This window comes from Gavia stellata, chromosome 10, assembly GCF_030936135.1.
Source record: "Gavia stellata isolate bGavSte3 chromosome 10, bGavSte3.hap2, whole genome shotgun sequence".
Taxonomy (NCBI): Eukaryota; Metazoa; Chordata; class Aves; order Gaviiformes; family Gaviidae; genus Gavia; species Gavia stellata.
The window spans coordinates 22,973,975-22,999,733 of NC_082603.1; the positions used below are offsets into that span (position 1 = coordinate 22,973,975).

The following is a 25,759-nucleotide window of genomic DNA, read 5'->3' on the forward strand; positions in this document are numbered from 1 at the left end:
AGCATGTTTCATATTTGTGGAGTGGAAGATTAGAACACATGTTTTAATGTTCAAATGCTGCATGTAGCTGTAAATTTTTAAATGGTAATCTCAATGTTTTCTAATTTACTCACTAATTTCTTAAGAGCCACATGAATTTCTGGAGAAGTAGAAAATTGGTCTTGATAATAAAAAAGGAACTGCATGGAAACTTGGTTCTCACAGCTTTGAACACTGACAAGAATGTCTTTTTCCATGCAGAGCAACACTTAATGAGAACCTTTTTAGGTTCTGTCTGGATCACACTTCAGTTGTATGTTTAGTAGGTTTCATGGCAACAATTAAAACAAAGCAGGTCTTTCATGACTAATGCCCAGCCTCACAAGTTGGGCAGCCATGTCCAATATTCAGGGAGAAAAAGGAATTCTTTTGCTCAGTGAAGAATGTTTATCAGTTAATCTGTGTCTCAAGGTTTGAGTCATCTTTTTTTTTTTTGTAAAACGATTACCAGCAAATAGACATATCAGATTTTTTTCATTACCCAAACCCAAAACTCAAATCTGATAGTTGTAGTTTTTAAGAAAAAGAATGTTTTCTAGTCAGCAGTTGTGAGCTTACTAAGTAATTGCTATGATGGATGGGAATGTTGAGCAGCAAAAATTATTATGAACAACCAAATACAAAAAAGAAAACAGAAGCAGTAGTAGTTGTCAAGAAGAAGCTATTGTTTTCTCCCATGCTTGCTTTATTAGATATTCTCTCTTGCCATGAACCAAGCTGCTGCATGGATTGTTGAAATTTGGTGGCTCTTAAGATATTTCCAAGCACGGATTAGACTTGTAGTAATACTTGACAGCTCTTTGTGGAAACACTGATAGTTGAGGCATCTTGTCCAGGCTTGAGAAGAAGAATTAAGATCTTGTTGACAGTATGATGCAATTGGAAACATGGGCTAAGTACATCATAATACTTCTTAATAAAGTACTTCCATGCCCAGTGAAAGCAAGGCTCTGATTGCTTGGCTGAAGCTGCTGCATAAGGTTTTAGAAAACTGTCCCTAAAATGTTCCATTGCCAGCAAAGCTGGAGTCTGACCACACTATTGGTAGTTGCTTGAGTTACATTTATTATTCGTGTAAGCTATGGCAGTGTTTTTGTTAAATTTGTTGAAATAAGCTTTTTGGGAATCTAAGTGTTTTGGAGGAAACTTGTGTAAGATTACTTGTGACATGTAAGAAATGGATGCAGAAAACAAACGTGGTCTGGAAATGAAATTTCTTTTGAACATGAGACCAGGGGCAGAGGATTTTACCTTACCCTTCTTTAACAGCCAGCTGTAGCTTTCATTTTAGTGATCTGTACCTTTTCCTGATACAACTTTAATATCTTCCAAATGAAATGGAATAATATTGTAAAACTTGTTTAAAATCCTAGGATGCACAAGAATTTTTGCGTTGTCTAATGGATTTGCTTCATGAAGAACTTAAAGAACCAGTTGTAGAACTGGAAGATGCCCAGCCTATGAGTGTTGAAGATAGTATGGAAGAAGACAAAAGCCAGTCAGATGTAGGCTTTCAGCCCTGTGAATCCTGTGGTACCTGTGATAAAACAGAGAATGACGCTATTTTCAAACCTGTCTTGGAGGATCCTGCAGAGACAACCATGTTAATTCAGGATGATGATAACAACTCAATCACGTCCAAAGATTGGCAGAAAGAAAAAATAACAAGCAACAAGCTTAAACGAACAAATTCTATGGAAGACTTGGAAAAAGACACAAACACTGCTTCAGAGACTACTGAATTTTTAAATAATCAAGGAACTGTCAAAGTAGAGATACACAGCAGATTCTCAGGTAATGCATTACTAATGTGCAACTGAAATAGTCAAATTCTTAGCCAGAATATCTGTGTGAGCGGAAATGAGTTGTAGAACAAAGTAGAGAGGTATAGGTCAAATAGGGTTGGTGGATTTACTTGTAAACAATGCACCTTCTTAATTTATTTTTTCAGTTTAGGTGTTCTAAATTCAATTGGAATTCCCTTGAAAAGCTAAAGATTTGTACTGAGTAAGGTTCAGAAGAGTGGGATTTTTTTGGTTTTGTTCTTAACTTAAAGGTATGTGAATTGAAATGGTGCTTTATTCCTAAATGTGCAGTGACCTGACAGTGTGGTTAAATAAATTACATAACTATTGTGCCTGTTCATTCTGCAGTACATTTTTGGTAGAATTTATGAAATAATGCAAATAAAATATTAATTGCAGAGTACATCAATGATGTCCACATGAATGATGTATCTGCAGCCCATACCCCATCATCAAATGAAGGAATGAACACACGCTTATCAAATAGTCCTCCAAAATCATTCTCATCGTGCTCTTCACTGGCACCAGTCCACAAAAAAGGTATGGGCCCTTTATTTTCTCCCTCCTGATATTGAATTGCTCTGTGTTATTTTTCATTTTGTTGTTTCTTGTGTAGCAATGCAGTGTTGTTCTTAGGGGTTTTTTCTATCCCCAGTGGGGAGAGGGAGCATTATATAAGCTGAACATATAATAAGGCTCCCTCTACTTCTGTAAAATTCTGATTTTTTTGACGCATGACTAGTATTTGCCTCTGCTTTGGGAGGATGGAATAATATTTTTAGACAGCTTTCTCAATTGCATTGGTTTGGAGAGAGGGAAAACGTGGGCAAAGTTAGTACCCACAGAAAGGTAATGCTTTTCAGAGAACATGCACATTGGTTCTTCAGCAGAAGTTCAATAAGTCAACATTTTAGTTTATTAAGGTTTAAGGAGCCATGTGTACCTACACTGTAGATGGACTTGTAAATGCTAGCTGCTTTCTAATTGTTATTTTCTTTGCGGTGTAGAGTATTTCTTTTTGCACTTTCCACGATATGATGTGTTTATCAGCATCCAGAATGTTTAGACTTTTATTGCCTTTAAATACAAGACAGTGCAGCTTTAGGGCACAAGGAATAATATACGTTTTTTTGCCCTTATATGTCTAACAGTAGGCTATTTTAATAAAAGCTCATATTTTGGAACGTGTTTTTAAGCTAGTATTAAACCAAACCAAAAAACTCACACAACTTTTTAATATTGTGATCCTCTTCCATTCAACACGCTGTCCAGGATAAGTTCTGATAATGTTTGTGTTATCCGTTTAATGCTTTAGCATTGATGTTGAATGACAGTGATTTAATGGACTTAAATCATTGACTTCCTTCGTTCATTTTTTCAGCGGTTTTGACACTGCATCTGTTCTACTGTCTCCAGTTTTGGCTTCAGCATTACAGGAAGGTTTTAGACTCACTTCAGTTTGTCTATAAGAAGAGGTACAAGGTGGCTGGAGCCTGTCATGTACAAGGAGAGGCTGAGAGAGCTGGGTTTGTTCAGCCTGGAGAATGAAAGGCTAAAGGGGAACTGTTGCTGTTACCAGCATTATGGGTGGTTATAGACAAGGCAGAGCCAGACTGTTCTTGAAGCCATGCAGCAAACAGAAATGGAAGCGAGTTGCAGAAAGGAAAATTTCTACTAGATGGAAGGAAAAAAATCTTTCCATTAAGTGGTTGAATACTGGAACAGAGGCGGGAACCCAGAGGTACCCCAAGGTTCTTGGAGATGGATATTCCAAAGTTCAACTAGAGCTGCTTTGAACAGAGACTGTACCACAAGATATCCAAAGGTCTCTCCCAATCTAGACTACTGATTTTTGTCACTTCTTAATAATTTTAACTCTTGGTCATCTTTACTGAGTATTGAGGGAACAGATATGTATGCAGTAGAACTAAGTAGGACAGTAGTGTGGCAGCCATTTGCAAACTCACAAAGTGTTTTTTTTCTTTTTTAATTCCCCATAATGCTAGGGGAATTCCCTAGTGCACTAGGACTTGTGTCTGGGGGCTAATACCTAATTACTTGCTGAAAGCAAGTGGTGTCTGTTGGGTGCCACAATTCTAAGATGCCCCTGCTTATCAGTGTCTTACGTGTCTTCCATTTCTTCCTGCTGTTTGTTAGTGTGGATAAATGCAGCATATCCTCCACATCACTGATAAATGAAGACTTTAGGATTATCTTAAAGCATTTTAGTGGCAAAAAAAGTGATTGAAAGGAACCTTAGAGAGTTCTGGGCAAAAGGCTGTATGAGGCAGTTTGTGCCCATGATAAATAAAATATATCTGATGCATTGTGGAAAAGATGTTTTTTTCAGATTACTTCTAACAGCTGTTCTTTCTGCTGGAGATACTTTTGAATTCAGACTTTTCTATTATTTTAGACATCTTTCTAGGTATGGGATGATACAGAGACAATATATAACTTTGCTGGACAGTAAAGAGACAAGAGTACTTGCTTATGGGCAAATTCTTTATGTACAGAGGAGCCTTGGGAGGTTGTGTTTGATGTGAAAGATTTATTGGAGTAATTCAGTTTCCTTTTCACTGTAATTATTTCCATGTTTCACTGCCTATCTTGTTACTGGCTGTCAGCATTTAGGCAGAGTTTGCCTTTGACACCTACAAGATTTTGAGTGGTCTCTTGGGTAATGTACTGACTGCAGAAGAGGTTTTGTGGTCTTCAGTTTAGCCTACCATTCCAGCAATGTATAGAGCCCAAGAGACTGCTCTGCTGTGTTTACCTAATTAGTAGTGGATTTGGGTGGGGAGCACTATTATTGGCTTGGAGTTTTACTGGTTTTGTTTTTTTTTTTAATAAGCTGCTGTTAGGCTGGACTCTATTAGTAAATTTAGTCTACTTCAACCCACTGTCATCAGTGTGGTGATGCAGTAAGCTTGTCTGTGAGCTCTTCAGCTCATAGGGCTCGTCAGCGCAACTTTCTGGAAAGATGTGATCAAATTAAATGTCAGATAGAATGTGCCTTTTTAAGTTTATATCTTGGAGGATTCCTGCCAAGATGAATGTCATAGCAATAGGCTGTAGATTTCAAGACTGGCAGTTTGAATTTTACTTCAACAGAGGCAAAATTTTTTGGTGTTTGTCCCCCATAAACTGCTTGAGGAACCTAGATGAATTGCCTGGTACTAGCAGTAAGCTGGTTGTGTAATTTCTAAGAAATAGTTAGTAAATAGAAAACAGGGCTTAGTTCATAATTTAATTCTAAATACGTGTGATCTCTAATTATAATATGCAAAGTTGAAGGAAATCGGAATCCACTGTATCTTGATTTACTTTCAGCATTTTATTTTTGTCATTTTATAGTTTCAACTGTATCATCACCAAAAAGGAAGAAGCGCAAGAAGTACAGGAGTGTTATCTCTGATATATTTGATGGGACTATAATAAGCTCAGTCCAGTGCTTGACTTGTGATCGGGTGAGTAAGGAGAGGAAGTTCTAGCTTTTAATATGGGGGTTTTTTTCCCCCCAATGGAAATACTTAGAGTTTTACGAATACAGTCATTCTCTGGTAACTTCATTCTTTTGTGGCAGATTTCCTTAGAAGGTTAGGTTGTTTCATACTTGTTCACTCAAACAGTAATAACAGCTACTACCAGCACTTTGTGTTTGGACTAGCTTACTTTCATTGAGCTGGATATTTACTCAGAGCTGAAAAATAACATTTTGAGATTTGGCTAACAGCAAGGATAGAGAAAGAGGCTTGCTCTTCAACTTCACTTAGGTATGATTAGTTTCTAGTAATGTTCTGAATATCATAATGAATACCTGCTACTGTCCTAAGTGCTCAGGTACATAATGTTACAAAGAAAAATAAAAGACGGTAGTGCAGTCATACTGCTATAATAATCATATCAGGTAGATTAAGGCTAAGAAAATTAATGTCTTTCAAAAAATCCAGGTAAAGACACTTAATTTTACAGGGTATATGAATCATTAACTGCTTTCTGAAGTTGTCCTCTACTGCAAGATGTGGTGCAATGTAGGAACAGCTGATTTTTTTTGTGTACTATTTGCTCATAGAATTACTTAGAACAGCACATGTGATCATTTAAAAAAAGTTAATTACAGAATCACAGAATCACAGAATCAGTACGGTTGGAAAAGACCTGTAAGATCATCGAGTCCAACCTGGGGGGGGGGGGGAAAAAAAAAAAAAAAAAAACCAACACAACACAACCACAAAAAACCCACGCCACACAACAACAATAACAAGCCACAACCCACCCAACACCACACAGCACCATGTCCATCAAGCTACATCCCACAATGCCACATCCACACGCTCCTTGAATACCTCCAGGGAGGGTGACTCTACCACCTCCCTGGGCAGCCTGTTCCAGTGTTTCACCACTCTCTCAGTGAAGAACTTTTTCCTAATGTCTAGCCTGAACCTCCCCTGTCGCAACTTGAGGCCATTTCCTCTAGTCCTGTCACTAGTCACTTGGGAGAAGAGACCAACACCCACCTCTCTGCAACCCCCTTTCAGGTAGTTGTAGAGAGCGATAAGGTCTCCCCTCAGCCTCCTCTTCTCCAGGCTAAACAACCCCAGCTCGCTCAGCCGCTCCTCATAAGACTTGTGTTCCAGACCCCTCACCAGCTTCGTCGCCCTTCTCTGGACACGCTCCAGCACCTCAATGTCCTTCTTGTAGTGAGGGGCCCAAAACTGAACACAGTATTCGAGGTGCGGCCTCACCAGAGCCGAGTACAGAGGCATGATCACCTCCCTGCTCCTGCTGGCCACACCATTTCTGATGCAAGCCAGGATGCCGTTGGCCTTCTTGGCCACCTGGGCACACTGCTGGCTCATATTCAGCCGGGTGTCGATCAACACCCCCAGGTCCTTTTCTGCAGGGGAACTTTCCAGCCACTCATCCCCAAGCCTGTAGCGTTGCCTGGGGTTGTTGTGGCCGAAGTGTAGAACCCGGCACTTGGCCTTATTGAACTTCATCCGGTTGGCCTCAGCCCATCGATCCAGCCTGTCCAGATCCCTCTGCAGAGCCTTCCTACCCTCAAGCAGATCAACACTCCCTCCCAACTTGGTGTCATCTGCAAACTTGCTGAGGGAGCACTCTATCCCCTCATCCAGATCATCAATGAAGATATTAAACAAGACCGGTCCCAAAACCGAGCCCTGGGGGACTCCGCTTGTGACCGGCCGCCAGCTGGATTTCACCCCATTCACCACAACCCTCTGGGCTCGGCCATCCAGCCAGTTTTTTACCCAGCGAAGAGTGTACCTGTCTAAACCACAGGCCGCCAGCTTCTCTAGGAGAATGCTGTGGGGAACAGTGTCAAAGGCTTTGCTGAAGTCCAGGTAGACAACATCAACAGCCTTCCCCTCATCCACTAGGCGGGTCACCTGGTCATAGAAGGAGATCAGGTTGGTCAAGCAGGACCTGCCTTTCATGAACCCGTGCTGGCTTGGCCTGATCCCTTGGGTAACCTGCACGTGTCCCGTGAGCGCCCTCAAGATGAGCCTCTCCATAACCTTCCCCGGCACCGAGGTCAGGCTGACAGGCCTGTAGTTCCCCGGATCCTCCTTCCGACCCTTACCTAAACATGTCTAGTGGATCACTTTAGTTTCAAAGCAATAGTATCAAATATTGGATATCCAAATCTTTGCACTGGGGACAAGTTTCTCAATGTAAAGTTTAACCCTAACCTTGATGCAGTTGCATGCCCTTACTGCTTCCCTTGCTTTAGAACTAAGAATACAGAGATCTCAGGGTAATCGGGTGAGCAAGTTCAAAAAACACATAAGAATTTTTAAAGTTTGCTTCATGTTTTACTCTGTGACCATGTGATCACTACATCCAGCATGGGAGAAAGAAAATGCAGAGCTGGGTCTCTTTTGCAGTGGGTCCAGTTACATCAGATCAAGATGATGTCAAAGAAAAATACTGTCAAAACAATGGGCTGAAGCTTTCTGAAACTAGCTTGTATAACAGGAGCCTGAGGCAAAAATAATAGTGCTTTGTATGGCTAGTAGGAAGACAAATAATTAATGACTTAAAAACCATTTCAGCGATAACAATGCAATTTCACTCTAAAATGTTATTTTTTCTTCCTCTTTTTTAGAAAATGAATTCTTACATCTCCTTATTTAGAATTAATTTGCTACCTAGTGGAATTTTCAACTATACAGTGACTTAGTAGTTACTGGTGAACTTTACAGAATTCAATTTAGTTGCTGTTTCTCTTCAAGCTTAAATCTGGTTTGTTTAATTTGTTTTCTTCTTTAGCTGTCTGTAACCCTGGAGACCTTTCAGGATCTGTCCTTGCCTATTCCAGGCAAGGAAGATCTTGCTAAACTCCATTCTGCAAGTCATCAGACATCTCTAGTCAAGGCAGGGTCATGTGGAGAAGCATATGCCCCCCAGGGATGGATAGCTTTTTTCATGGAATATTTCAAAAGGTAAATAATATTTACCTTGTTTCATTTACTTATCTATTTTGAAATTCCAGTTTCTGCTCTTCTGGCAGAACATTTGTTGGTTTTCTTTCTTTTCTGTCAATGATGTTTCAGGTTTGTTGTCTCATGTGTTCCTAGCTGGTTTTGGGGTCCAGTTGTAACCTTACAAGATTGTCTTGCTGCCTTTTTCGCCAGAGATGAGCTCAAGGGTAAGAGGTTAATTACGTGAACATGTTTCTTCTGGGTTTTTTCCTCCTATCACAATAAGATGATTAATATCTTCTTAGCTTCATGCAATTAGGCAAAGGCCACCTGTTAGACTGTAATACAGTCATTCCTTGCTCTTATGGGATCATTCATTTCAAAAAGGTAAGCTTCTCACTCAACTGAATATTTGAGGCAAGAAATGCCCATGAAAGCTGCTCTAGAAGTGTCAAGTAAACCTGAATTTGGTTGAATGAATCAACTTGAAGGTTCATAAAAATTTCAAAACCCACTCATTCTCATAACCTTAATTTGGATTTAGTAAATTATTTCCCTTTTAAATTATATAGCTTCGTCTCTTCAGATTATGCTGTACTGCTTCATAGTTGAACGCATAAAACCTAAGAACCTTTCTATTTAGTTGCTGTGTCAACACTTTTATGACTGTTAAATATTGAATGCAATCGGAAGATAAATTCCCTTGAAACTTTTATATATCAAATATATGTGCCTGAAGGATAACTATTTGGATTTAGAGGATAATGGCTGTTTTTCTTCTTCCTGATATTTGCAGGTGATAACATGTACAGCTGTGGAAGGTGTAAAAAGTAAGCTGGCTTTTACGTTTGTTTGTTTTAACTTGTCTTAATTTGAGTGCTTTAATGCTTCTGCTAGTCAAGAGGCATTTATTTATGTCAGATATGTTGCAGTACTATTAGTCTTTTGATACTACCTTGTATTCTGGCTCTCAGAAATTTAGTATTACGAAGATGCAGGAGTCAGGAAACACTGACTCACCATAGCATATTGCAAACCAAAAGTGCTTAATTCTTTTTCATGTTCCTTACAATGTTAGACCTTTTAATTGTTTTTGACTGATAAAATAAAAGCTTTTAGCCCTCTATATTACTAGCAGGTTTTCATTGATATGCAGTAGGTCAGTTCAGTGTGTTAAATAAATATACTATGGTTCTAAATACTAAAGAACCAAGAAACAGAAGTGGTCTGAAGACTGCTCGAAGCCCTTTATGGAAAAGGAGTGTTATTCCTTGCTGTATAACTGGTGATCTGCTGTAGGTAATTTCTTAAATAAACTTAGTTGGTTTCTTTTTTCTCTTTCGCTGAATAATAGCTTCCATGAAGCTTAAAGTTCTTTGCTTTATGCTAAGAGAAACTGTTAGCTAGATGGAACTTGATTATCTGTACTGGCTGCTATGAATTTTTCAGCAGTACAGATTGTCTTTTCTTTTGAAGCATCATTGTTTGTATCATTTTGGCTACTGCATGTCTAGTCTACATTCCAGAAATATTTTGAGTTTACTAATGTAACGTTCAGCTTAGACTTTTGCTGATCTAGCACAATAAAATAAAACCTTTTCAGAACTAAGTATTGAGTGTGGGTTGGTGTTTTTTTTTTCTTTCTTTGCTTAGGTTAAGAAATGGAGTGAAATTCTGCAAAGTGCAAAAATTTCCTGAGGTACTGTTACTAGATGCACTTTAAAGCACTTTTTATGCATGATTAGAAATGTGGTAAGACTAATGAGTTGCATGGAGTAAATTGTGTTTCTCATGTTGTATGATGAAAGTGTATCTTCATATTGGCATTTGTTTTAAGAATGAGAGCAACGTTTAATTATTCACCCTGTAAGAAAGTGAACCTTGTATGTGAAAAGTAAAGTTAGAAGAATGGGTTTTTTCTATGTTGTTACTGTCAGCCTGCAGAACTTATTTATACTGTAGATCATAGCATTAAATACCACAGCCAGACTGGAAATCTTTTCTATAAGTAATGCTTGTAACTTTACGTTTCGAAAGTAATCCAGTCTTATACTTCAACACATGAGTTGATGGCTGCAATAAACAGGAAGAATTAATGTACCTTGTGACAAGATTGTGCAATAGGTGCATTGAGGAAGAGAAAAGGTATGTTGTTCATTGCTGCATCAGTGTTAAGAACTGTTCAGGACTGGGTTTTTATACTGTCAGTGAGGTAAGTCTTTGATAATTACAAATTCACTTCTAACTCCTTGAACCACAACTGATTTAAAAAAATAATCTGTGAAACACAGAGCTTGTGATAGTTGCCTCAGGCCATAGAGAAAAGTGATCCTTTTGGGATGGTAAACGAAAAAGATAGCATGCACAGTGTAGTCATTAAATATCAAACAGTAGCATGTGTAGTTCTCGAGTGAATCTGTCAATCCTTCTTACAGATACTGTGCATTCATCTCAAAAGATTTAGACATGAACTTATGTTTTCCACAAAAATTGGGACCCATGTGTCCTTTCCCTTGGAAGGCCTTGATCTGCAGCCTTTCCTTGCGAAGGACAGTCCAGCTCAAATAGTGACTTATGATCTCCTATCTGTCATCTGCCATCATGGAACTGCCAGCAGTAAGTATGAGGTTGATTGTTTTGTCTTTGCAGTTGATATTCACATCAGCACTTCTGTTTAAGGATGATACCCATATACTGAAAAGTAAATAGATGAGCATCGGTCATTATAATGTGAAAGATAAATGCTGTGATTTTTACCTTGAACTGTAAGATGGCTTGCTCTTAAAGAGTTGACACATCTTTGAAAATACATGGCATACCTAATAAAATTGTAGGTGGGAAAAAAATTAACAGATCCTGGAATATTAAGAAAAAAACCTATATACACTATTGAAAGTGAACAGTATAAATGTACAAATAATGTTCCATGCCAGCAGATGACGAGTTGATTGGCTGTTCTACACAGCAGTTGTTTGTCTAGAGTTTTGGTGCTTTGTATACCTTCCTTTTTTGGAAAGAGTTCACAAAGATGCCAGTAATTTTTTTAAAAGATGTTCTCTTGGATGATCGCTGCCAATTAACCCGAAAACAGGCAGTAACTGCTATTTATGGGTAGTGATGAGTAGCTGAATAAACGTCTTATTGCTGCTATATGTCAAGCTGTTTCCTACCCAAGTGCTTTCGGTATTTATAAGATTTGGAAAATAGGAGAAACTTAATGGATTTTTACGGAAGCTACCCCTCCCCCCTACTCCCCAAACTTGAGGTATCCATTGTTTAGATGAAGTTGTTTCCATTTTTTCTGGATGCTTTTTCATCTTCTGTTTAGTGCTTGCTGAATGATGCTTCTCATAATCAGTTTAGTATATATTTAGTTATTTAATTATTGACAGTTTAATAGGTATTTTAAAATAGTAATAATTTAAAATATATTATGAATAGTCTTCAAAACACAGTTAAGTATGGTCTTGATATCATGTAGCTGTTACACATCTATGCTAATTTCTATTATAAAGCATACAAAGATTTCAAAAGAGGTCATTGTGGAAACTGATTAGGGTAAATTGTTCAGACAGTCTTACTCTGATATGAATACCATGGTTCAGGAGTGCATTAGACAACAAGCTGTTGGAAGCATTCAAGAATATGCTGAAAGCGGTGTCCAACTTTCCACTAGCTGATAGAAATTCAGAGGAAAAAAGCTGATCCTGAGTTTGAGAGAAGTTAACATCCAGGTCCTGTCTGCTAATGGTTTAACGTTTCTCCCATTTAAGACTTGAATTTTTTGGACATGCTATGCAACACATGAAAAGGAAGTAAAATGGGCAGCTCTGGACACTTTTTAATAACTCTTGCTTCTAACACTCTAGGTGGACATTATATAGCTTACTGTCGCAACAATTTAAATAATTTGTGGTATGAATTTGATGACCAGAGTGTCACAGAAGTATCAGAATCCACAGTGCAAAATGCAGAAGCCTATGTTCTCTTCTACAGGTAAGAAATTAAAAGTACGATCATACTCATATTAGATATGTAAATAACTTTGTAAGCAGTTGGACAGCTTTCAGAAATTAGCTGCCCCACAAGAATTATAATGGAAGAATTTGACCAACCAGAAAAGCCTATGCTGGAGAGAGACTTAATCCTTCACTTACGTCCGTAACACTTGCTCTGTCACTGCTAAAATGTGTAGAAATTAAAATGAAAATTAAATCTGTATAAATAAAGTATGGTAAGATGACTAGACAGAGGACTTTTAAGCAAGTATTAGAACTGGCCACCAGTTACCTTGTTTTCAATTAGAGGAAAGGAATTCTGCACATGGGGAGGTTTTACACACAGACTCCAACTGTTAAAGATCCAAAGGGAATTGTGGAAAGTCTTTAGCAGATGCAATATGGAACAATAGAGGTTTTACTGTGTTGTAATTTAATTTTGGGGAATTTAGAGGCTGATCCTGAAAGTTGAAATGAAAAGCAAGAAGTCGTGTTATTATCATCTTCAGTCCAAGGAATTTTTATACTTGAAATAATAATAGCAACTTAACTCAATTTTCAAATTCTAAATTTCTGGTACTAAGATCAAATTTCCACTGAAAGTTGACCATGAAATAGATTATGTTAGAGTTGCACAAGAAATGAGATGTGTTCTGAGAATGTTTTAACTTTCATTATGAGCACTCGTACCTGCCATTGTCTGAGCTAAGCCTCTGAGTTGGACTCAGTAGGTCTTTTAAAAGGAATGTGGAAGTCATGCTGTATTACCAAGAAAGAACTCTGTATCTGATTGTGGGCAAATTTACTAATAAATAATGAAAGAGTAGCATTCATAAAATTTGGTTTTAAAAAAAGAATATACCCACAAAACACTACCACACACACAAAATAGATGTTCTTTCAGCGCATTTTAGAAAGCCTAGTGGAGATATGTATGCATTTTTAAATTACAGCTGGAAAGTGAACTTACCTACTTGAATTTAACTTTCAGACTTTTAAGGGTTTTTGTTAAATAACTTTGATCTGAATTTAAACAGGTAATGTATTTTAATTGGGTTCATAGCATTTGTTTTTTCCTACTCTTAGTGTTGTTTTGCTATACTATAAATAGCCTTGTTGCTATAGCCATTAGGTGTACCTGAAGCTTTTCTATCAGCTATTTGAGTTAACTTTAACTCTGTAAATTGACTAAGGTGGCCCAGCTTTTGTGGGATGCTGAGTGAAGTTTCAGGTCAGGGTTTTGGAGGCTGGAATGAATGGTTCAAACCTGCTTTTGGAGAAGAGAGATTCTATTCAATCTAAAAACAGGAGAGCAGAGATACTTCCAGTTGGACAGCAGCAACAGCCTAAATGAGAAAAGCAGGGGGATACACGAAAAGTGAGGGAATTACCCAATCTACTTACTGTTCAACCTTACTTCTGAAGGTAAGTAAGGAACATCTATCTGCCCAAGGAGTACAGCTTGCAAAGCTTTAGCTCAAAAGATGCATAGAGGAAATAGGCAGATGGGCAGAGCCTTATCTCCTCCTCCTATGGTAGTAATCACCTCTGCAGTATAGTCTGCTGTCTCTGTTGCAGTCCAACTATTTGCTTTCTCAGGTAGGTTGAATAGGAACTGTCAGGGATCTTTGAGTTTTTGAACTAAGCAGGCAAAAGTTTTCTTCTAAGCGTGATAACACCTGTGTCCTGGCTTTTCAGAACTGAAGACGAGCATAGGTTTAATAGAGCAAGTAGTCTTTGCTGTCCTTCCTGCTCTGTACTAACTGTACTGGCTCTTGTGACACATGGTTCTTTAATGTGACAGTCTAGGTTCCTGCCACACATTTAGATGGTGACTCTGGCTGTGCATAAAAGGTGCAAGTTTTTTCACGTGCTAAGTCAACTACTTCATGTTAGTAGAACTTTGAAGTATAGACATGGCCCAGGTAATTTACTTGAAAGTACAGTTTTCACAAAGTAAATTATCTGCACTGTACACAAGGATATATATTTGTTTAATGATTTCTATTTTGGTAATAGAAAGAGCAGTGAAGAAGCACAGAGAGAGAGACGGAGGATATCAAGTCTACTGAATATGATGGAACCAAGTCTTCTGCAGTTCTATGTTTCCAGACAGTGGTTAAATAAATTCAAGACTTTTGCAGAGCCAGGACCAATTTCAAATAATGACTTTCTCTGTATGCATGGAGGTGAGACTGTAACTGAGTATCATGTGAAAAGAATTTGTCGACTTGTAGTGATACAGGGATGTACACTTGTTTTAATTAAAGGAATTTAAATATATTAAGTTCCTATTATAACTTCTGCAGCTTCTTAGGTAAATTAGAACTGTAACTTCTAAGTAAATTATTTCCCTCATTTTAATAGCTGACTAGTTGAAAATTATACTGTGTGAAGTTCTAATTTCTTTTTCTTTTCTCTGCACATTTGATTTTGTTTATAAACTTACTTGATTCTTAAAGAGGAACAGTTTGGCTTATCTGCTTGCTTCCTAAACATGTATATTCCCATTTTTTTAAAAATCCTGTCACTTTATCATCATCCTTAATACTTTGGTCTGCCAATCTAAATCTTTTTCTCAGCTATGTCCTAGAATCAACAAGAAGGTTTGAAAGCTGTGGAACAAGAAATTGGTCTGATGCAGAGTATCCAGTGCATAGCGGTCTGAAAATAGAATAGTAATTCTGTTTATTTTGTATAGGAGCATAAAAATTTTACTTTGTGCTAAATGATAATAAAAATGAGAGAATTACATTAAGCAAAACATATTCGGGAAATATGCATATTTGAGTGCTAACATTCCAAGAAATCATTACTATGGGGTATTCTTATACCTATTTTCTAACAAAAAATACAGTGTATTAGATTAGCAATTAGAGGTACTGCCCCTGTTGCTGAACCAAACTTTTAACATAGAAATATTGTGGCCCTGTAGCAATTTTCAGAGTGTGTACATTTGAGCTCTTGTGGCTGTGGCTTTCCTTTTGCAGGGTTACAGCAGATGACTCTTGTTGTACAAGTGCCCGAACTACTAGATTTTCCCTATTCAAAAGAATTCCTGCATAGCGCATTACTGCTTACCATATGCTTCAACTTAATGCTTCTAATTCTGCAAGCCCCTCTATTTCTGCCTCCCTCAAAATTTCGGTACTTTCAAGCATTCATGTTGTTTGAAGTAATTCAAAAAGGTCTACAGCAAATAGGTGAATTTGGAATAAACAGTTTGCTGATGTGTTTACATGCATAAACAAAATATTTAATCACTCTTTAACATTCTAATTGTATGCCTTAAGAAGCATTTTGCAATCAGTATCTAAAAATTATTCTAGCCCTTTAATTTTTCATATAGTTGGCTTCTGCTTTTTATAAACTTTTCAACCTCATAAAAGACTAAAATTAGAGTGGTCTCTTTAAATATAGTAATAGATTATACTGTAGTAAAACTTGTTTCACATGATTTCTCTGAATTAATTGGAAGGTTGTATTTTTTTATTAATTTAGAGACCTCTAGCATAGTCTTCTCCCCCAATAAAATCTGCAAGTTGTTGTGGTTATTTTTTTTTAAATTCGTTGCTTCTGCAGGTGTTCCTCCACACAAAGCTAACTTCATAGAGGATCTAGTTGTAATGCTACCTCAAAATATATGGGATAATCTGTATAGCAGGTAAGTTTTGTACTGTAATTGAAAAAAATTCCAGTGATACTGTTTGACAGCAAATATGTACCAAGCAGCAACATCAGACTTTAGAATTATTGGTTCAGAAAAATATATATATATTCTCTAGGCACAAAGCTAAGTGAAAGGATTGCAAATGGCTGAATTATATAATTTGCTCGTGCAAAGTAATGCTAAAAGCCTACATAAAATACTGTGTTACTGGGATAATACTTGAGCATTAAACCAATAAACATATATGGTATGTACAAAATGACACAAAGTAGGTCAGCAAAAGTACGCTTTGCAAGAGGTGTTGTGAAAGAGCTCTCTGTATCAGCTTCCTGTTCTCTTGGTGGCGGGAGACAGCTTTTCTTTTATGTTGGCTTTGAATCCATAGCCTCTGCTGCCAGTACTGCTTCAAAATAACTATATCTAAGTGTTCTGTATCTACTCCATACTTCTTAATGTAGGTCAGGTTTAAGTGCTTGGTTATAAAGGAGGGATTCTTAGAAGATGTGTTTCCTTTTAAAGTAACAAAAAGCTGCAGAAGAGCATTGCTGATGACCTTAAGTACTCTGTATTGCACTTGCATTAAATATTTTTAGCTGTTAATTTCCTGCCACCTAAGCACTATAGCTAAAGGGTTGGGGTTTTTTTTGTTTTGAAGTTTGAATGGACACAAGTGAAAAACAGAAACAATATTATTTCCAGCTTATTTCCACTTTCCTAGATGTACTGAATTTTTCTTCCAACCGACAAAGGCATTATCCATTTTCTGTATGCAGAAATATTTGTTAAATCTGAAGGAAAATGTTTTTAAACATCTCATTAATTCCCCTTCTCTACAAACTTTTTTAACAAGATGTCAAACTTCAGTCATTTGATAGAAAGGGAGAAGTCCCAGAGATGGTAGGGTCCTCCAGATTTTGAGAGTAATCTACTAGGTAGGAAAGAGGTATGAATTGTTATTGCTAAACATTTGTCTGTTCTGTCTGGCTTCCTGACTGGCACATGTACCCTTCAACACAGAGTAGCTCTGAAGCAACTATGTTTTGCTTTTTGTCTTGCTGTTATCTGGGAATTATGGGAGAGTACCGTGGCTGCAGTAGGTAAGGAAGCCAACTATGGTGGAAGCTGACCTTTACTGAGATAGTATTAAGGAAAAAGAGATACTCGTCTAGGTTGCCAATTGCCAATCCATGTCCCAAACACAGCTATTTTGCTGCTCACATGGCACTACCCCTGTTCAATTCCAAATACTTCGGGGTCAGAGTTGCTTCAAGATAATATAGTATAATCCATACTTAACCTATTTCAGTTAAAAACTTGTGAATGGATCAGTGCAGCCTAAAGACAAAATGTTATCTTCAGAGGTGCAATTTAAGTGGTAGGTGACCATTTTATGAAACATATGTCTTTGTTAAGTTGGGATGATTGAGTATATACCAAAAAACTTGTATGTGCAAGTGCTGTTGTACTGAGACAATGCTTTAATTTTGAGTTAAAATACAACATTTCTGTATTTGGGGGAAAAAAAATAGCATCCCAAATTATTTTTATGGACTGACAAACATACAAGTCTAAAAGGGGGGGGAAAAAAAGCAATGCCTTCCATGGCAGATTTTTGTTTAATTTTATTCACTAAAGAAACACAGTTATTTTTCACTCTTGCTTACAAACTTTAATATTTTGAACTTTAATTCACATTGCCTTACTTAAGAGCACTCTCTCATCTCATTTAATGTGAGATTTTTAGAATAAAATCTGAGGGTTTAGAAGACAAATGAAATTGGAAGAGAATACAGCTCTAACAAAAATAATTATTCAACTAGGAAGTAGAACCTGGAATATCCTTATCTCAGTGTGTTTTTTAACCTGACCTTTCTGTTGTAGTAAATGCATCTCTTAAGGCTGCTAGTCATTCAATAATATTTTCTTTATCAGGCTTGTAGTTTCCAGGCTAGCAAATGCTGCCCATGTTCATAATGATACACACACACATATATATATACACACACACACACACACACGCGCGCGCACATGTATAAATCTCCTGTGCTTCTCAGTAACAGTGCCCCTGAAGACTTCCATGTATGCAGTTTCACACAAGGAAAATATGGAGGGGAGGGTCATGAAGAGTCACTTTTTAAGAACAAAACAATAAACAAGTTTAGAGGCTGGTGTGAGGGAGGTAGCAAACTGATGAAAAGCCGGCAGTGGAATGGAGGAACATGTTTAAGATAGAACTGGCTGGAACACTTCCATAAGCTGTTTCGTAGAGGCCTTTAATAAAATCACACATGGTGTATATACAACAGAATACTTGCTTGCTGACATGTTCTTCCCATAGTAATGCCTTTTGAAGTATGTGATAGAGCAGAATTTGAAACGGTTTGTACTGGCTTAAGGCAGTCAGAACTTGGAAGATGGTTATGTCTTAGGATGGACTACAAAATATTACTAGGAAAATAAATGATGGGATTTGTGGATCAGTATGACTGGCATGTATCAGACTTCTGTTAGGTATTACAAGAAGCTGACACTTGTAATGTCTACAGGTGCGTGATCTTTTTACATGGTATTTTCCACAAGGTTAATGGTTTTTTACTTTTACTGCAGGTATGGAGGAGGACCAGCTGTTAACCATCTGTATGTTTGTCACACCTGCCAAATAGAGTCTGAAAGAATTGAAAAAAGAAGGAAAAATGAATTGGAAATGTTTATTCGGGTAAAAAAGTGAACACTTATTCATTCTGCTTTTTGACATCACCTGATATTCATGACTTGACCCAAGGGTTACCAGAAGTGCATAGGTGATTCCTGTAACAAATGGACTTTAGTAAATATCTGTATACCTCTATAGAATCCCTTCTTTCCTGTTGGCAACAGTAATGTTCTTGTGATATCCCAGGTAACTGTTTATATGGAAATGTACTTAGAGAAAATATTTAATGTGTTTCTTAAATTTTATAGTATGGGAACAGAGTGCAGCCACATGAGCAGTTGTTCTTTATATACTGCTAGTGATTTGTTCTGTGCAATCCGATAAGGTTTATGTGCAATAATACTGTGCCAGCAGAAAGTTAATCATAATCTTTATCTCTAGTTCTAATTTTAAAAATATCATTAGAGACATAAACAAACATAAATGATTAATTGTGAAGTAAATACCTCAGTACTGTAGTGGATCTGTAAAATTAATATCAAGCAGCTACTATATTTTCCATGAGTTAGATATTTTGTGCATGAGTCTGAATGGTAAAATAACTAGTAGTAATGATTTTGTAATCCTAAAACCAAAAACCTGTTTTGAAGTTTTCAGTGAAAATAAATGCAGAGATACTGGAGTCCCATTTCTGCTATCTTAATTCATGAGAGGGAGAAAAATAGAATTGCAGCTGTTTGTTTAGTTCTGTCTGTGCTTTAATCACGCTTCAGAGATTATGTCAGCTTTTCCATATTTTAACTGCTATTTGAACTTTTTAGTAATTGATTTTTCTTTAGTCTGGGTTACCACTGGATAGAAATTATTATTAACAACATTAAGTCAACCTAATTTGCTTTAGCAATCAGTATTTTTCCAGTATAAACAATGATTATATGTGCACTGTTGTGCAAGTATTGTTACTGGTTAGCAGACAGAAAATTCTGTTACCCTCTATTATCCTCATTCCTTAAAGATTGCTTTAGGGAATGATTGCAAAACTTACCCTATGTGAAATCTTAAGAAGTTGTGTTGATGTTTTCGCTTCATGGCTTCAAGGGGGAAGTATAGCTGTATTATTACAGAGCTAAAAGATAATGGTTTTAAAGGTTTAAGCAACTTTTTGCGTGTTTCTTAATAACATTGTGAAAAGATCTGTAGTCTCTGAAAAGAATAAAATGTTAAACTTCCCAAAATTTTAGTTATAAAAAAATATTTTTTTTACAATGATAGAAAAAAGTTTAGTTAAATGCAACTGAGACTCTTTACTTAGCTGTTTTTTGTAATTTATACAGTCACTTACATTGCTTTGCAACAGAAACTCAGAAAACCGGGGGTGAGGGGTGTGTGTGTTTTTTGTATGTGTGGGGTTGTTTTGTTTTGTTTTTTTTTAATTTTAAAACAGTAGGAACAAAAAATATTTTGTGTTTTTTAAACTGAAGCAAAGAAAAGTCCCAGTGCATTAGTTCACCATGCCTTGCTTGGAATTGTACTGGCATCTGTTCAGAGTATTACGGGGAGAAACAAACACAGATGAAGATATAGTTCATCACACAAAGAACCTTCCATAAAATTATGGAGCAAATCTTTTAAAACACTGTTTTGTTTTATTTTACAAAAATAAGTTTTCTGCTTTCTTTTGCTACTTGAAAGTTCAGCCTTCACAGTAATTATTCAGTGGTGTTTGATGGATAAGCACTTGTGCTTAAGAAGAACTTGTTGCTGTTTTCAGGAAAAAATAAATAAATTCTCAAGTAAAGAATAAATCATCTTTTAATATGAAGGCTACCACTACATCAAAATCTCACCTCGGGAATTCACCAGATGTTTACTTTTCCTGATGGCCAGTAGTTCTTTAAAATGTCCTGTAGCAGACTAATATTATGTTGTTAATAATTACAGTGGTTAAAAGAATTCAGAGGTTAAAAGAAAAAAGAGCAGAAAAACACAGAATCTTCTTCCTTTCAGCTTAATAGAGCATTCCAAGAAGAAGAATCTCCCTCAACGTTTTACTGCATCAGCATGCAATGGTTCAGAGAATGGGAAGGATTTGTAAAGGGTAAAGACAGTGGTAAGTTGTGCTCCATTTCAAAATATGGGTAATCTTTTCTTTTTTGTTGTCATGTAGTGGTACTGTTTAAGTAAATTGTTTCTGCTTTGCTAGAAGGCCGTAGGAAGAACAGATAGAGAAGGCAACAAAAGCACTTAAAATGAACATCTAAGCCACAGGTTTCATAGGTTACAAATATAGCCAGGAACCAAATTACAGAATATAGTCAAATAATTCACAAGAATAGATAATGGGATAGTTGTGGGAAGAATGTTGCTTTTTTGCAGGGTGTTTGCTGTTAGTAGCAGCAGGAAAATTGGATCTAAGTACAAGGGAGGATGGATTTTGCTGTGCAAACTGATAGATAATGCTACAGCTTCTGGAGGAAAGGTGACCTCACAGTCACAACCTAAACTCATAGATAACTGAGTAACAACTATAATAACATTACTTTAGCCTACTTTAGGTGCCTTTAAAGTTTTGAAATGGAAACACTGATAAAATGTTCTACAATCTTGTCTGAATCTGCTCTATATAACTTTGCTAGGGATAAGAACTAAGATAAATTTGTGTTTTACATTTGCTTGAAGACTTACTGTAATCATGAATGCTTTGAAAAACTTGCTCTTAATTAAAATTCTGATTAGCTTTTAGTAGCTTAGAACATACTGTTAAGCAGTACCAGAACAAGCAGTAAACAAGTGAGCTGTGTCTCCTTCCATTTGAAAATAGAACCTCCAACCTGTCGTTTGTTTTCAGCTCTCCCAATTTTAATCATCTTTCTGTCACACTAGATCCTCCTGGTCCTATTGATAATGCTAAGATTGCAGTAACAAAATGTGGAAATGCTGTGCTAAAACAAGGTAGGTGTCCAATATTGCTGTAGCTTTGGGCTCCTTATGTATTTGATGAAGTTTGAAAACTTTATTACGAATTCTTTTTTAACAGTTACCACGAAATGGCAATTCCTAGTGAATCTGTGTTGTGCCCATTTTTGGGGGAGCAGCTTAGTGTTAAAATAAAGAATTAGCATTTGTAATAGACTAATCTAAGTACAGATGAGAATGTAGAAGAAGGTGCAGCGTAACTTTAAAATGCTGAAAGTGTGCTTTGGCTTCATATCACTTGATTTGATTTGGGTTTTCTTAACATAAATTGGGCTGCTTTATGAAGACTTTAGACTTCCTATGAATGTTTAAATTCATTGTAGCGCAGCTTAAAAAAAAAAAAAAAATGCAGCATTAAGATTAACCTTTATTTAACTGGATTTTTTCCCAATTTAACTTAATGCCACAGCATACAGTGGACCTACAAACTGGAGGCCAGTAGACCCTGCGTAAACCTCACTAATTGTAAAATGTCAAGAGTGTATTTAAAAAAGAATGAGTTTTTGCACTCATGAGTTTTGCAGTACATTTTCATGATTTAAGAGCTAATGTAGAATTCAAATACAAGTTATAAAGCATCTGATGGACATGTAGCAGAAAAAAAAAATCGTTTTAGAGTCAATAATTGATAGCAGATTAGCCAGTTATTGACTTCAGCTACATTCATTCAAATTAGAACTTGGGTAGAAATGAAGGCGAATAGGCTGTGGAAAATTTGTCTCTCAAGACATGAGAGAAGAGGTGGGAATGCCACTAAATAGTGAACAGTATTACATATTTCTGTGATCCAGTGGTCCTCACCCCAGTTCATTAGTTCACTGTGCCTGTTCAGTTAAACCTGTTAGAAGAGCTGGAATCTCGATAAGGGAGTGAAGATCTACTCCTGTGCCTACGGAGATGGAGTTGTTTTTTGAGTACCTGAACCTAAATGAGTAAAACTGAGGCATAATGTCATCAGTACTGGCACAGGATCTGCATCATGACTTCCAGATTAAGCTTTGCATGGTTGAGTTAGTGTAGGTAAACAAATGTGCAGCTCTTTGTACCCTTCCTCTTTAGAAACTTTTTATACGTAAAGTACAGTAGTAGGCACACTGAAACAGGTGGTGAGGACAGAAAAGTACAGGGGGTACGGGGAGAAGTCCCCTTGTTATGGCACCTTTTGGGTTTTTTTTTAAGTAGGAGGGTGCTGAAATTAGTCTTAACAAGACAGATTAATAGTATCTAATAAGGATACTGGGGGAAACTTGCTGTAGGGCAGGTTTTTAACAATTTGCTTAAAGAAGAGGGGGTTTATTGAAATAGAATAGAAATTTGTCCTCTGCCTAGGTTAGTGTGAAGAAATCACTTCAACTGTATCAGACAAGATCCTTGTGTTTCAAACCTAGAGGGGCTATGTGCTGGTGCTCCCTTGTCCTTTGCCTCTATAAAAGGTTATGGAAAATCAGAAATGGTTGTTGGATGCTGACCTGAGACAGGAGAGGGCACTCTAGGCAGAGGAATGGGATCATAAGCAAAGACTTTAATCAGTGAACAAAAAGAAATCAGGCTGACCCATCAGTGCTACATACAAGGATCATTAGTGGGGCTGTTAATGTCCTAATAGCGGTTTCTCTCTGGGGTTCTGAGAATTTCACTGTGGTTGTCACCCTTTTATTCTTTACTATTAAAATTAAAATTATTTTGATGAAATAAGAATCTTGAGTTCTTGAACTTTAGTGTGTAATTGATGGGACTGCATATCCTTACATTAATATGAATCATTATTTCCTGTGTACCAAGAGCTACCAGTTGTCAGCTTGATTGATAAATATCAGATAAGATGTTTATCATCGAACCTTCATGTGTTTTATGCTTGAGGTGTGTTAAGTACTGGATAGTTTAGAGCAGGTAGTTGTAAGAATCAAGAAGTATGTAGTTAACACAAAATATGTCATTGGGTTTGGTAGTTGGTGCAAGATAAAGCACAAATTCAGATTAGGGTTTTAATCTATATTAATTTGACTGTATTATTTTTTCTTTTTGTATCTGTTATGGACTTCAAAGAAATAATGAAAGAATTATTCTAAATAGTAATTACAATTTTAAAAATGTTTTCAGGTGCAGATTCTGGACAAATATCTGAAGAAACATGGAATTTTCTTCAGTCAATCTATGGTGGAGGTCCAGAGATTATACTCAGACCACCTGTTCCTCCAGCAGAACCTGATATCTTGCAAGCAGAGGAGAAGATTGAATTAGAAACTCATGGTCTGTAGCTATTGAGAAAAAGATGAACTTGTAAGGAATCCAGCTTCCTTACAAAATGCCCAAAATACATTCCTAAAAGTTTTATTCTCTTATGTCTGTTGGAGGCACAGCTCACTGGGCATTACATTAACTACAGAATAGTAAGTTGAAATATGTATTACAATTTGTTTAAATAGAGGCAGTTTCTCTGTTTTTGGAAGGCATGTGGTTTGTACATTTTAGAGTGTTTGGTCAATGGAAAAAAAAATGTCATTTCTGAACTTTTTGGTCTAAGTCAAAATCCTGTTATATCCTTAGACTTGAAAAATGGGGACAAATTTTAGATATGTTCAATAACCCTTCTGATTCCTGATTGGGCTTCTGGTATCTACAAACTTTTCCCTGTCTTCACTGTACAGTCTTGACAAGCCTAGGTATATGGGGAGTATATTTTAAATGGATTGCAATCACTGACAAAGAAAAAGGATTTTAATTTCCTAAATGCTCAGGAAAAAAATTCTCACTTATTTTGCACTGTAAGTTTATGAAATGAGTAGTTTATAACATCCAAATACTTACTGTATTTGAATGGATCAAACATTAGTGTAGACTGAATATTGTTTTAGTCAGCAAATGTCATAACTTATTACCTACTAAATTTTACATCTTATTACAGTCTTCTGTACCTCTGCAAACCTGGCTAGTGTCTTTAATAGTATATGTGACAAAAAGATTTAGTCTTCTCTAGGGTAATGTTTGAGAGCATGAAGTGTGAAATGTAAAATGATTATGGACATGAGTGATATAAATTTCAGAAATTAAATTGTCTGGTCTCTTGAATTACATTCATAAACAGTTCCATTTGAAGGATTTTATTGTATTGTTAAAAACTTTCAGTGGCATGATGACTTATAATGTCAGAAGCTGGATAAAATGTATATATTGCAAAACTTCTCTGAATGATTCATATTGGAATGCAGAATGGCACTTGCTCTTGGTTTTGCCTGATATATTGTTACCAAATAGGCAGCATTATTCAAGGCTGGATCAATAAAAAAAAAAAAAATTCAACTGTGGAAAGTGAGGGGGAAGCTTTCTTAAATGTTTCTCATTTATTGCATCAATACAAAAACTTTTGAAGTAATGCTGTGGTACTGCTCTCACACCCATATAACTATATTTCTTGACCACTTTATGTTTAGGCAATGATGTTGACAGTTCCAGCTCCAAAGCAAGAAAATGCTGACGTAACAGTCTTCTGGATAATTTTTGTATCTAGTACAAAGTTCAAAACCAGTTTGATTTTATAAAGCACTTAAAGCCATTCTGGTTAAAAAGCCACCTGTAAGAGTCCTAGAGAAAGTGTCCTCTAACCTTAAGTACTTGCTAATGTGTCATGTAGGAAGAGTCAGTTCTGTCTGAATGTAAATCCCAGTATTTTCCTCAGCCTACCTGAGAAGAACTAGAGCTGAAAACACAGCAGTGCAAATAAGAGGGGTAAATGAACAGCAGTATGAAGCCAATGTTTATATGGCTGGTATATAAAGAAAACATTTTTCAATTTTAAACTGTATTGCAGGTAACTCTTGGCCAGCCTGTTAAGTTTCTGAACTTGTATGTAAATGTTCTTTAAATTCCAGAGGCGGTCATGGGACATTGGCAGCTGAGAAGCCTTGCATGTACCTAGGTGTAAATGTAAAGAAACAGTGAGCAGAGACTTTTAATGTCTGACAATGCATTTGGACAATTTTATATTAGTAGGTAAGGCAACTTGAAGTTATTAGCAAGTTACCTCTGTCTGTACAAGGTAAACAAACATCAGTTACTACTATAGACTTGTCATACTAATTAAGGTAAAGTTAACTTGCTTATGAACAGTCAGTATTAACTTGCTCACCTTGGCCTGTGGAAGGCTGTTCTAACTTCCCACCTCCATTTTT

At 36.7% G+C, this 25,759-nt stretch overlaps 1 protein-coding gene across 6 annotated transcripts in view; it reads left to right on the forward strand.

The window, feature by feature from the left end:
• The window catches only part of USP33 (ubiquitin specific peptidase 33), a 44,574-nt gene extending 20,485 nt beyond the window's left edge, over nt 1-24,089 (forward strand). For 3 of the 6 annotated variants that reach the window (XM_059822218.1, XM_059822220.1, XM_059822221.1), the window contains 15 exons: nt 1,413-1,833; nt 2,244-2,384; nt 5,202-5,314; nt 8,142-8,314; nt 8,426-8,520; nt 9,090-9,123; nt 9,947-9,992; nt 10,729-10,909; nt 12,163-12,289; nt 14,311-14,480; nt 15,874-15,955; nt 18,569-18,677; nt 20,622-20,724; nt 21,498-21,566; nt 23,691-24,089. In XM_059822218.1, the coding sequence (XP_059678201.1) occupies nt 1,413-1,833; nt 2,244-2,384; nt 5,202-5,314; nt 8,142-8,314; nt 8,426-8,520; nt 9,090-9,123; nt 9,947-9,992; nt 10,729-10,909; nt 12,163-12,289; nt 14,311-14,480; nt 15,874-15,955; nt 18,569-18,677; nt 20,622-20,724; nt 21,498-21,566; nt 23,691-23,848 (2,022 nt within the window). In that variant the 3' untranslated portion in view covers nt 23,849-24,089. Of the gene's footprint in view, nt 1-1,412; nt 1,834-2,243; nt 2,385-5,201; nt 5,315-8,141; nt 8,315-8,425; nt 8,521-9,089; nt 9,124-9,946; nt 9,993-10,728; nt 10,910-12,162; nt 12,290-14,310; nt 14,481-15,873; nt 15,956-18,568; nt 18,678-20,621; nt 20,725-21,497; nt 21,567-23,690 lie in introns of those variants that run through there. The other 3 variants (XM_059822219.1, XM_059822217.1, XM_009811627.2) reach the window with 3 other exon arrangements.
• The last annotated feature ends 1,670 nt before the right edge of the window (nt 24,090-25,759 follow it).